The sequence below is a fragment of the Osmerus mordax genome, chromosome 25 (assembly GCF_038355195.1).
Source record: "Osmerus mordax isolate fOsmMor3 chromosome 25, fOsmMor3.pri, whole genome shotgun sequence".
Lineage (NCBI taxonomy): Eukaryota > Metazoa > Chordata > Actinopteri > Osmeriformes > Osmeridae > Osmerus > Osmerus mordax.
In genome coordinates this window covers 7,721,721-7,734,785 of record NC_090074.1, presented here as the reverse complement: position 1 = coordinate 7,734,785, position 13,065 = coordinate 7,721,721, and the positions used below count along the sequence as shown (strand labels likewise).

General features: G+C 46.1%; 2 protein-coding genes and 1 long non-coding RNA gene across 4 annotated transcripts; all 3 read right to left on the bottom strand.

Annotated features, from left to right (window-relative positions):
• Positions 1 to 784: 784 nt before the first annotated feature.
• nipal4 (NIPA like domain containing 4) lies at positions 785 to 10,570 on the bottom strand. 2 transcript variants are annotated; one of them, XM_067229349.1, is made up of 7 exons: positions 10,379 to 10,570; positions 9,219 to 9,485; positions 6,401 to 6,457; positions 6,181 to 6,271; positions 5,619 to 5,779; positions 5,148 to 5,315; positions 785 to 3,054 (listed from the first exon to the last, which is right to left on the bottom strand). In XM_067229349.1, exons 1-7 carry the CDS (start codon positions 10,416 to 10,418, stop codon positions 2,558 to 2,560), a joined length of 1,281 nt encoding a protein of 426 aa, XP_067085450.1. In that variant the 5' UTR covers positions 10,419 to 10,570; the 3' UTR covers positions 785 to 2,557. The 2 variants fall into 2 exon arrangements, with proteins under 2 accessions (XP_067085450.1, XP_067085451.1); XM_067229350.1 differs by lacking the exon at positions 6,401 to 6,457.
• LOC136933821 (uncharacterized) lies at positions 6,582 to 9,048 on the bottom strand. Its single transcript, XR_010874841.1, has 3 exons — positions 8,471 to 9,048; positions 6,882 to 7,087; positions 6,582 to 6,677 (listed from the first exon to the last, which is right to left on the bottom strand). It is a non-coding gene; the product is annotated as an uncharacterized lncRNA (long non-coding RNA).
• Positions 10,571 to 11,243: 673 nt separating the features above from the next.
• LOC136933617 (insulin-like) lies at positions 11,244 to 12,802 on the bottom strand. Its single transcript, XM_067229085.1, has 3 exons — positions 12,744 to 12,802; positions 12,065 to 12,257; positions 11,244 to 11,570 (listed from the first exon to the last, which is right to left on the bottom strand). The coding sequence occupies exons 2-3, from the start codon at positions 12,243 to 12,245 to the stop codon at positions 11,419 to 11,421; spliced, it is 333 nt and encodes a 110-aa protein (XP_067085186.1). The 5' UTR covers positions 12,246 to 12,257; positions 12,744 to 12,802; the 3' UTR covers positions 11,244 to 11,418.
• Positions 12,803 to 13,065: the final 263 nt, after the last annotated feature.

Below are 13,065 nucleotides of genomic sequence, written 5' to 3'. Positions count from 1 at the left end.
AATTTTCCTCCAAATGCTTTTAAAATTAATTAAGAGCAGTTCCACCCCGTGTGTATTCAGGTGTGTGTTAAGGTGAGTGTCAAGATGTGTGTTACGCTGTGTATCCAGGTGTGTGTTAATGTGTGTATCCAGGTGTGTATCCAAGTTTGTGTTAATGTGTATTTCAAGATATATTTCCAGGTGTTTGATTAGGTGTGTGTTAAGGTGTGTATCCAGGTTTGGTAAAGGTGTGTATCCAAGTGTGTGTAAAGTCGTGTATCCAGGTGTGTGTAAAGGTGTGTATCCAGGTGTGTGTTAAGGTGAGGCCATGCTAACATGAAGAGCCTCCTCCGTGTTTAGACTAACATCCTGTGCACGGACTCTTAGCAACTTCTCCTCTAAGGTCATGTCTGCTCCACCCTCCACCCCCACTCCTTTTTTCTGACGTTCTTAGGTACACACGTTTTCTCCAACAGGGTCCCCAGAGGGGTGGGGCTTTCTACACACTTCTGAAGAAGTCCACCCCTCTGGGACATCTCAAGTTGTGAATCATTTACCTCCAGCCCACTACAGTTGTCAGAGGAAGTATGTATGGAGCAGTCTTGGAGCCCAGCCAAGGATACCCGACACCTGCATGTTGTTAGGAACAGGATCTGTCTGGAGGAGGGTTCCACGCTGAACGTTCCCTGAGGAGAACCGCCAGAACCGGTTTGGTTGTTGGAAGATCTACTGACTAGGATGGTTACAGTCAAATATTCTTGCACGGACACACACATTAATCTCCTTGTTTGTATCATGGGTGAATGCAATGCATGTTTATTAAACTTGATTGGTATTGATAGTGGATAGATAACTAGTGATAGTTGACTTGTGCAAGCCTCCTCAAGCTGAAATTCTGCTCACACAGCCCGTAAACAACCACAATGCACTTCAGATCAAGCCAGAATGTTTTAATGACCAACAGAGGAATATGACATGCTTGTTCTCATCACGGACATATCAAATAAATACATCTAGCTCTTCTTGTTGTTAATTGTGAATAATACCAGCTCTTTCAAAAACCAATGCAGGCGAGGCCAGTCTTCCATAGCTATTTTATATCATAGACAAGGGCCTGCAGTAACAAATGTGACATCATAGACCAGGTACAGTACCATCTGTGACATTATAGACAGGGCCTTCAGCACACAGCTTTACATCTACGAGGTCTATGTAGGGCCTAGTAATGGTGGGATCTACAGATGTTCACCCATCCTCCAATCATACGAAGTATATGAAGTATCTTCTCTACGACTCAAAGTGACTGTCACGTGACTATAACCAATGACCTCAACAGGTCAACACAACATCTGGGACGCAATGTTGACAACATATTCACGGTTGTGGTATTGCTTTCTAGAAGTGTTGCAACTATTATAAACCATGAGCGGTTCTACAGGGAAACAAGAAAGGCTCTTCAATGGTTCTCCAGAAGGGGACCCCCACAGGCAAAACGGAGGAACCACTGGTGAACCACCACACCTCATAGACAGAGGTCTGCAGCCTCGTCATCCTGCAGCTTCATAGATCTCCGTCATCAGCATGTCAGGGACTTCTGCAGTCAGCCTTCCTGTGAAGGATCCTGATGACACTCGGGTCAGTTACTATCAAACAACACTGCCAGGAACTAGGGTCACTTCAAACCAACACATAACACCCTGAAAAGCCCAGTGGGGTTCAAGGGATCCTGAATTACTCTGGCTGGCTGGATTATTGAAATTTACCCAAGTCCGACCCTGAGCCTCTTGGTCCTGAAAACGTTCTGCATCCATGCATGGTTCTCACACACCAGCCAGGGCTGCGTTTCCCGAAAGCGTCGTAAGCCAAAGTTGATCGTAGAATCCATCGTATGAAGAATCTTAGTTTTACGGGCCGTTCCCAAAGACACCGTAGCTAAAGTGTCTCTTGAAAATGTGTAGCTCTTGAAAGCGCATAGATAAGCCTACTCCTTAGGATCATGTTTGGGAAACGCACGCAAGAAATATCAATGGTTTCGTTATTTTGCTCGATCGTTGCTACGATCCATCGTTATCGGGAAACGCAGCCCAGGACAGTCCTAAGCAGTTCTAGAACAGAATGTGTTTATCCTTTAACTCCAGTAAGAGGACGTTCTGGTTCTAGAACTGTAGTGTTTGAGACCTGAGATGTTGTCTCAGTGGTCAGGTCCATGGTTGATGCATCTGAAGACAAGAGCGTCACTCCCAGCTTGCTCTGCTGGGAGTGACGCTCTGCACTGCTGCTCTCTTTTGAGACCAGCCGATCCTCAACACCCTGAGTCCTGTACAGCTACTGTACACCAGCTACTGTACACTACTGAGGGATGAAGACATCCTGATGAAGGAGGAAACCATCAGAAGATGATGATGGCGAGAAAAGCAAGGTGGCATGAATGGGATCGCCGTCGTCATCTCAGCTGCTGCTGATGATGATAATGGTGAATATGATCAGCTGCTGATGAAGACGCTACGGCAGTGGATGATGACAAGGACTATCAATATGAAGGTAGGGAAGATGAGGAAGATGAAGAGGATGAAGACAACTAGCTGATGATGAAGACCCTAGGCCCATCCTCCCTCATGGGGGGCAAACTCTCCACCACCATGTTATCTATCAGCGTATGTTTATCCTCCCCCCTCTTCCCCCTCACCTCCCCCCTCCCATCCCCCACCTCCCCCATCCCCTCCCCCCCTTCCTCCCTGTCCAGCGGCTGACATAGCCTCCAGGCCACCCCCTCTAGGGTCACCACCAGGTCCTTGAACAGGTGCAGCATGGCCACCCCCAGGACGATGACCAGGAACCCGCCCAGTGTCCCCACCACGTCCACCCCGGACATGGAGCTCCACTCTTGGAAGAGGATGACAGAGGTGAGTAGCACCACGGAGGTGAAGCACACGTAGTAGATGGGGTAGACCAGCAGGGTGTTGAAGGAGTCCAGGGACTTGTTGAGGTAGTTGACCTGGATGACGATGGAGGAGACTAGCATCAGCAGCAGGATCCAGGTCAGAGGGTTGGCTGCTACGGAGACGTCAAAGAAGACTGAGGGAGGAGGGGGAGGGGAGAAAGAAAGAGGGGCAGGGGGATGGGGAGAATGGAGGAGGGGGGGAGGGAGGAAGGGGAGGGATGGGATGGGGAAGAGAGGATGGAGGAGGGAGAAGGGAAGAGGAGGAATGAGGGAGGGGGTGAAAGGACCGACAGAGAGAGACAGTATGTTAAACAAAAAGGTATGAAATGTATGACATCATACATTAACTAGAGAGGGTACAATTTCTGGGGAAATTGTAGGGTGTGCTTGCTTGCGTTGGTTGCACAGGGGTCCGTTTTTGAATGACATTTTTACAACTGATATTTCTGTATATTTTATATAAAAATGCGTACTTACTATTTATAAAGATTACATAGATTTAAAAGCATTTTTTTGTGCTGCTCGTTTACAACTGAAAATACGAGTGAAGTGTAGAATTAAATATGATGTCTTCTCATTTCCCCTGCAAGAGGCAGCCTCATAGCTGAATCAAAACGAATAAATTTGGCAGACCGGTGTAAAAATTGACCTAATCTCTATGACTTAAACGTCCTTTTAAGTTTTAAGATGTCTTCTCATTTCCCCTGCAAGAGGCAGCCTCATCGTTGAAACAAAACGAATAAATTGGGCAGACCGGTGTAAAAATTGACCTAATCTCTATGACTTAAACGTCATTTTAAGTTTTTCCCTTCTCATGATATTTTCAGGCATTTAGCCTACTCATATTGCATTCATTCATTAATAAAGAACCCCCTTTGAAGATTATTCTATGACGTTACCGGCAGTAGAAGATGGAATCGTGATTCAAACAGTACCATCTGCTAACTGAAAATATGCCTCCCAAAACGTAAATAAGCTTGACATTTATTTAGTGGAAAATCGCTCATTCATAAAAAGCTCACTGGTAGCGATCAGTCAGTAACAACGCAAAATGCGATATAGACCTGTGTGGAGAAGCTGCCCCGGTAAATTCTACTACTACAGTACAGTACTAGACTACTGCTGTGTTCGTCTTGCTAGCGATTGCGTTGGTTGAATTCGATTTAACGTTCCGTTGTACGGTTTAGGCTGAAATTAATTATTTTCATGAACAGATTGACAAAGTTTAGGCTGTGGCAATGAAGTTAAGGTTAGTAGTTAGATAGATTTTTGATTTAAGTAAGGAGAGTGACGAACTGTCGCCGTTTGACTTCCTAAACAGCTGTGTCTCGCGTAGGCTACAGCGTTTCAGTGAGCAACACTGGTTTGAAACCACAGGTAATGATAATTTCACCCACAAATCATTTACTTGTAATGTAATGTCATAATAAATCCTACAACGAAAATGTATTTGTGAGGAATGTTTATTTTAACGATTGAAAACAGATGCATCATAGACCACTGTAGTATGTGTTGCCCGGGCAACAGAGGCTAATGTCATGATGCTAATACTTCAGTGAAATAGTAGACTACTGTTTCCGAAAGTAGATGTACAGTACGTCCTTAATAAAATCAGCTTATATTGTACATTACACGTCACAATTGTGTGTCATATCACAAAGTAAAATTAGTAAATAGTTATCACCCTGGCCTCTTTGCTTGTGGCGTTTCTGCAGCTGCCTTGCAGTAAAGCAGTTAGCTTAGCTATCTCCCAGAAGTTAACGAGCTGCTAAACTAATGTTCTGCTAGAGGTAGTCACGCGAGTTTTCGTGACGTTAGTGACTTAAGTAGCGTCAGTGACTGTGGCTAGCAAATTAGCCACCGTTAGCTTCACTTTTCGCCACAAAAACGTAACTTGAGCCTAAACCATGCAACGGAACGTAAATCCCAATAGAAGCAACTCAATCGCTACCAAGACGAAACTTTTGACACCTAGGTTGTCTATGTAGGCCAAATATTGACTGAGTTTTAGGGGGGCAAGAATAATAATAATATAAATGTGACAGAACAAAGGTTGTGCTCTCGCCGAAGGCTTGAGCACACCCAATTAATCCCTCCTCTCCTCTCTCTGTCTATTCCAATCCCAGTAACCACAGGCTTTCAAATCCTACAGAACACACAGAAGGCTTCCAAGTTCCTTTCCTTCTTCCTCGTCCCCTCTCGCCATATCTCCTCCCTCCCTCCCTACCTGTGCGTATAGCGAAGCCCAGTCCTTTCACAGAGGAGACAGTGAAGGCCCCCAGTAGAGAGCAGATGCTGATATAGATAAGGATGTTGCTGTTGCCATAGCGAGGAGACAGGTAGAAGATGAGCACCAGGCATAGTACCAGCAGCACACTGGCGTACACCAGGAACCCTGGAAAGCACAAATCAGATCACTCAAACATACACACAGCGAGCCAATCAGATCATTCAGACAAAAGTTAGCATATAAACAATAATTAAAGACAAAAAACAGGACATGCATACCTTCTGTTAGCCTACTTGTCTACCTGCCTACCTGCCTTCCATCCAACCTGTCTACCATCCTACCCATCTACCATCCTACGTGTCTACCTGTCTGCCATCCTACCTGTCTGCCATCCTACCTGTCTGCCATCCTATTTGTTACCCAGACTAACTATGTACCTGTCTACATCCTCCCTGCTCACCAGCTCACCTGGGTCCAGTAGCTTTTGGGTCATCTGCTCCAGAGTGGAGATCTCCTCCTCTTCAGGGGCGTGGATGACCATGAGGGTGCTGCCCAGCAGGCTGAGCACGCAGCCCAGCTTCCCCAACAGGTTCAGGGTCTCCCCCAGCAGGTAGCAGGACAGAACTGCACTGAGGAATACCCAGAACAGCACACACTGATTACCTGCAGGATAGTGTGAGGAGAGGACAAGACAGGACAGGAGAAGAATGGAGAGGAGGGGAGAGGAATAGAGAGGGGAGGGGGAGAGGAGAGGGGGAGAGGAGAGGAATGGAGGGAAGAAGAATGGAGAGAAGAGTAGATGAGGGGAGAGGAGAGGAGGGGAGAGGAATTCAATGGAAAGGAAAAAGAAAGGAGAGGAATGGAGTGGAGAGGAGATGAGAGTAGGAGAAGAATGGAGAGGATAAAAGGAAAAAGAAAGAGACGAGAGGAGGCAAATGGAGAGGAATATAGGAGGAAAGGGGGAGAGAAAGGAAGAGAGGAGACTAGAGGAGATGAGAGGAGAGGGTAGGAGAGACAGAACTATGGGTACCTGATAAGGACACTTCCAGCGCCAAGTGGTGTAACCACGGTAGCAGGAGCAAACATATACGCTGCAAAGTTGGCCCCCTCGCCGGCGCCCACTATGATACACACAGAGGGAAAAACAGATCAGTGACCAGGACAGCAAAAAAGTAAATAATGTAATCATCTCTATGTGCATCTCTTCTGTTTCTAAGAGTTAATGAAGGTCATTTTGTTTGAGTCCATACTAGTGAGAAGACCCCCCCACCACAGCCAGTCCTTCAGATAGCCATGGCCACCATCACCTGTAGAGAGAGAGAGAGAGAGAGAGAGAGAGAGAGAGAGAGAGAGAGAGAGAGAGAGAGAGAGAGAGAGAGAGAGAGAGAGAGAGAGAGAGAGAGAGAGAGAGAGAGAGAGAGAGAGAGAGAGAGAGAGAGAGAGAGAGAGAGAGAGAGAGAGAAAATAGGGAAGCAAGGTAAACAAAGGTTGATTACACGTGTCCCACCCTGTTTGTGTGTGTTCTGTCTGTGTTTCCCTAGGCGATGTGGGGAGTAGCCTATGTCCAGCAGCGAGTCATCGCCATCACGTAATCATCAGCTCCCACCTGAATCCACTAATCAGCCGTCACCAATCAGCCAATCGCATCCGTTTCTGCTATGGTTATATAGGACTGTTTTCTTTGGCAAAGGGGGTGTTGAGAGGAGACGTTACACGTATTTTGATATACACACTTCAGCACACCGCTCTAGCAGAGACAGACGTTTTGACACATACATTTTCTGGTAGGCTCATACCCTTTTTGTTTTGATCCGTGTTGTTCTTTTTGGTCCATGTGGGTATGTCAGTCTGTGTAGTGTGTCTTCGGTCTGTTTCGTTACATTGTTCGTTTGACAGTTTGGCCAGGGAAAAGCACCGTAGCTTTTCCCTGGCCGTAGCTAACCTCTGTCTAAAAACACTAGGTAAGACCTGGGCGGACCACCCCCTGTACTTATTTAGGTAGTGAGCCTAGCAGGTACTGCAGGTTAGAAAGCTTAGGGGTCTTTTGAATCTTTTATTTGCTTTGGTTCTGCTCCGCCACTTTTCCCATTTACCGTGTTTTGGTTTGTAATAAACCTAGTTCTGAACGGTATCACCTTGTTTGTCTGCTTGGTCTCCTACAAAGCCTCACCACCTCAACCACATTGTAGTGCCCACGTGTGGCGGCGCGTTACAACAGGTCTTGCTACAGGTGAGTGAGACTGGCACGCACACACATTTGCATCCACACACAAGCATGCTTCCACACATTCACACACATGCTATTAGCAGGCTGGCTGACCTGCTCACAGCCACAAGGCCAACAAGGTCTTCTGAAATATCACTCTACAGTTTCTCTGTACTAACACAACTTCGTTGTTACTAATATTTGAACAACATAAGAAACAACCTGGCTCCTATTTAAGTTTCTTAAATCTATTTGAATAAATAATAAATACTATAAATAATACACTGATAAATGATTAGACAGACCTACATTTGTGTTTAATGATACAATGTGACATCAAACCTTTAGGCTCATGTTACATAAATACAGCTAATGGTTAACAATCATTGGTGGAAATCCTGGGGGAGGAACACAATCCTCAGCAAATTACGATTCATTCCCCCCCGATACACATGACAACATAAGTCATGTCTAATGTGTTACAGCACTACTTTTGGTGTGTCCCCGTCAAAGATTGCTCTTAAGAAAATGTTATGGAATTGTCCCCCCCAAGTATATACATATAAGTATCGCCTCTAAACAGTACAATGGAAAAACTTATCTTTACCATAAATGAAGTACCTACATTCTCAACCTATCCCTGATTTTCCCGATAAGAAACCATGTTTACAAATCTATTGCTGAATGTTTTGGTTAATAGCTGTTACGCCTAGTGGAGGATCCAGACCACTGCACTCTCTCTCTCCCCAGTATTAGGATTCCTCGAACACCTCCAAGCTCAGGAGCGAGGGATGTGTAATTACGCACACCTGTTTCATGTCCTCAGCTGTTACGAATTATGTTTCTGGTTTCTGTATACAAGGTGAGTTTTGTGTTAGTCTTTTGTCAGGGATTGTCCCGTTGTCTTGTCATCACTATGTTCTAGCATGTCGGGCATTATGATTGCCTTTTGAGCTCCGCTAATATTATGAGTAATACTTTTGTTTCCAAAGTATATGCTGGAGCCAGTTGAGGTGGCTCGGACATCTGATCAGGATGCCTCCTGGACGCCTCCCTGGTGAGGTGTTCTGGGCACGTCCCACTGGGAAGAGGCCCCGGGGAAGACCCAGGACACGCTGGAGGGACTGTCTCTCGGCTGGCCTGGGAATGCCTCGGGGTTCCCGAGGAAGAGCTGGTGGAAGTGGCCGGCGAGAGGGAAGTCTGGGCCTCCCTGCTTAGGTTGCTGCCCCCGCGACCCGACCCCCGGACAAGCGGCAGATAACGAACTTTGTTTCCATTTTGTAGTTTTTTTAAAGACACCTAAATTGTTTATTATCTTGTTTTGCTGATGGACATCCATTAAAAGAAAACCTCTTGCATTATATCTGTCTCCTGCCTACAATCGACTCAACACCATGTGACAATAGCTTTGATTTAAAGAATGGCCAAAAAGTTAACTTTGATGCATTTGGTGGGTGTATGTAAAAAAAAAAAATCAAAGTCAAGTCTAAAGACAGGATCTCAACCAATGTGTTGTTCTATGTCAATCATGGCATGTAATCTCTGAGTTGGTGGATGAGGAAGCTATGACAAGGTCACAGGGCACTTTAGAGACCATACTTCCAGGAACGGGTCACCTAGCCGTGAACATCACTGCACTCTCTTTACCATTGCTTTTCACAGTGGTGCACCAATTTCATCCATGTTCCAACTTCTCTGGCTACTTAACAATAGTGTACACATTACTTGAACCTGTCTTGAAATTGAATTGACCTTTATGGGACCGTTTTAGCCCTGACCGATGTGTCAAGTTTAATATCGGTTTTGGCATTTAAACCACACTTTTCTTAGCCCTTAATGGAACAGACCCCTGGTTTACCAACCTGCTCTCGTGTGTCCAGTATCAGCCAATCGGAGGAGGGCTTTCTTCTTCAGTAACACGCTTCCACCAATCAGAAACGCTGACATCACGGCCAGGCTCAGCCCCACCCAGAAGTTATAGTTGCTCCATTTGTTGTTGCCGGTGGTGACCAGCACTGCGATTGTCTCCGTGGTGTTGGGGAGGGGGGAGGTGCCATTTCCATCGGTGGCTCCTCCACTCAGCACACACACCACAGCCTGAGAGCCACACCACACACGCACTGAGGAACCTTGGGGGGGATAATAAAGCATAGACATTCTCTGATGGCTGAATCATGTTTCAGACGTCATCAACATTCCACAGGTAGATGGAACTGATTCCGGGGCGCTATCGGTGCACCAGGTCACACGGTGACGTCATAACATCCATGAACATGCAGGTGGAATGTTCAGGTCAGACCGAGGTGAGGTGACCTTGTGGAATCTGGATGAAGCCACGGACATTCAAATGATTCATTTTGTGTTGATGTTATTTAGATTGTTTTAATAATGTACAGTAGGCTACGTGGTAGTGTTGTAGTTATGGTTTTCAAATGATCTAAAATCACATGTAATGGAGTTTAACATGGACAATACGATTTGAGTATAAAATATTCATATTTAATCAATATTATAAATATGAATGTATAAATCAGGATTCAATTGATTTTGTACGATCTCATTCACGTCATACTAGATAAGCTATCGACGACTTGTCTCAGGGAAGTAGCCTTGCATTCAGTTCTTAACAGAACAAAAATCCCATGATGTTAACATTGTCAACATGGGCGTCCTCAAACACCCCGGTCAGTAATTTTGAAATCCGAGACTGTTTGCTTAAGTTGTATATTCTGCTCAAGTGAAAAACACTCTACCCATACTCTGGAAACATACTGTTTCAGTTTCTTATTCATAGATATTCAGAGGACTTTGTTAGTTTTCTTTACGTGAAAAGGACGAGACGTTTAATACAAATCACTTCCCCATCCACGCACAATCCTGGTCGCCAATAAGCATAGTATTTGAAGGCAACAAATGCTGTTATAAACCATGACACTAAATTGGTATCTAATATAATCTTGTACGAATAATACTAATAATAGAGTATATGTAAATTACACTTGCAGTGGTGTCATTAACTTACCGTTTCTGCATGCATCTTCTGTTAAATTAACATATTGCATTGTGTTGAATTCTTATCCAACCGTTTACGACAAATCAACTTGACACTAGTTTACAATGACCCTATATATCAAGTTATTGGAGTAAAACGGTTTCTCTCTTTGCAGACTACACCTACTGCCGAGCGGCGTTGTCTCAGAATTGATGATACGTTTAGCGGAACCCCTGTGGTTTTGATAGAGTTTAGGGAGCGAGGCGTGCCCGTAAACACAATGCACCTGCCCCCGGCTACACAGGTGTGTCAGTCCCGCCCCAAACGGCGCAGACTGACGACAGGAGCAATCGTTTCCAATTGGCTTCCCGAATAATATCTACTTATTTTCCTATATAACCTCAGTCGACCTAATGTTTGCGTGTCGTCGCTTATTGTGACGTTGAATGTGGGCCTATTTCAGGACTAGCTGACTCTAGAAAAATAAAGCGGGACACCTTGTGGACACTCGTCACTCCACCCGGACTAGTAGCAGAATAAAAAAGGGATGTCGATTTCTGTCGGACAGGTTTTTCGTTATTTTCTAAAAAGCGGTGACGCCAACTCACTTGCGAGGTCTGATATCATTGGTTCCTCTAATTTACTCTCAGACTTCCCTTTTCTCAATGGTGACAATAACAACCCTGTCAGTTACGTGTGAAACGAATCCGTCCATCTACTTTCCATGCTAGACGTTTTAGTTATAGAAATTACAGGTTTCATAGCACTGGGTATATCAAATCAAGCTCACCTTAATCGTTTGCCAATGTTTAAATTATAATAAATATGTATCTATAGGCTACGTACAAATAACAGACCACACTAATCTCAGCAAAATACAAAGGCAGACACCTCATTCATTTCATAGAACTTTATTTTCTAAGAAAAATATAATTAGTCTCAGCATGTTCGGTTCCCATGTGCACTGAGAGCAGAGTTTCCGTCACATGTCTGGAGACTGGGAGATCTGGGGAGAGGAAGGCCAGGGTCTGGAGACAGCAGGGTTAGGCTCAGTGTCACACAGCCAGGCCTCAGTTGCAGTAATTCTGCAGATCGAAGATGTTGCAGGGTTTGTGGCAGCACTGCTCCACGATACCTCTCTTCACCATCATCTCCATCTGGTCCTTGAAGGCAAACTCTGCCACTTCGTTCTCTCCCTCTGCTGCCTTGGGGGATAGGAACCCTGGAGGGGGGAGGGTAGACGGGATAGAGGGAGAGGAGATGGGGGAGAGAAGGAGGGAGGGAGAGGTGGAGGGGGGAGGTAGAGAAGAGGAGGGGGGAGAAGAGAGAGGGGAGAGGAGAGATGGAGGGGGGAAGGAGAAGAAAGCAGAGGGGAGGAGAGATAGGGAGAGGAGAGGTGGAGGGGGATGGAGAGGAGGGTGGTGAGGTGAAATGGAAGAGGGAGAAGAGAGGAGGGGGGAGCGGGAGGAGAGGAGATGAGATGAAAGGTGAAATGGGGGGTGGGAGGAGAGAAGGGGGGAGGGAGAGGAAAGTAGAAGGGAGAGGAGAGCGGAGGGGAGAGTGGTGGGGTTAGATGAGAGGAGAGCGGAGGGGAGAGTGGTGGGGTTAGACGAGAGGAGAGCGGAGGGGAGAGTGGTGGGGTTAGACGAGAGGAGCGGAGGAGCAGAATGAAGAATGGAGCGGTACAGTAGCTAGAGGAGAAGCTAGAGTGCACACCTAGGAGGGGGTCCACATCTCTCTTGGGGTTGTAGAAGAATCCCTTCTCTCCACAGACCAGGTAAAGGGCATCCACCAGGTGGGATCCACACAGGTGTTGAGGGGACGTTGCAGCCTGAGAGCTGGGGGGGCACACAGCCAGCAGCACCAGCACAGACACAGCTTGGAACCAGAGGGCCATGGTGGCGGAGAGCTGACACACACACACACATACATTAGATTATTAGGTAGACATGCAGATACATACACAAAACATATAGACAAACACATTGCAGTACATCACATGGACACACAAAATACACTCGCACACACAAACACACACACATTGCATGTTACCAGTGACAGCATGAGAATTACAGTGAGCTACAGTGTACACCATCTTTACCACCTGCGGTTGTGGTCACTCATACACCCAAGACCAAACCCAGAACTGCACCTTTTCTTTGACTGCCTATGAGTAACTTACGCACAGAGGTGTCCTGTCTGTCTGCCCCATCAACACAGTTCTCCTTCCAAACCTGATAACCTCCGTAAAGCTCTACAACAACATACTTTCAAGTATTCAAAGGAACAGACCGGGGTCTACTACTAACATGACATCAAGTCTGAGCTGTAAACCTTCAGGTCTCTGTCCCTGGCGGTGTTGAAGTCTGGTGAGGCTCTAGGGCTGGGGTGTTACCTGTGGAGGACAAGGTGAGGAGGAGATGGTGGAGGATCAGGTAGGTCTGGTAGAGATGCTGGAGAGCAGGGTATGTTGAGGCAGATCAGTGGGCCTCACCTTAATATATATACCCCCATGAGTGGGGTGGTGGATACTGTGAGGGATGGGGCTGGAGCAGGCAAGCCTGGAGAGGGGGTTGGGGGAGAGACTCTGGAAGGGGGTGGGGGGGCGTCGTTCTCCTTTGTCAGCGGAAAACGAAGGGATAGAGTGGACATATTCTTAATGTTAAATGGCAATCCAATCAGTACGCCTGGTTGGGCGTGTTTGTCTTACTAAGTGG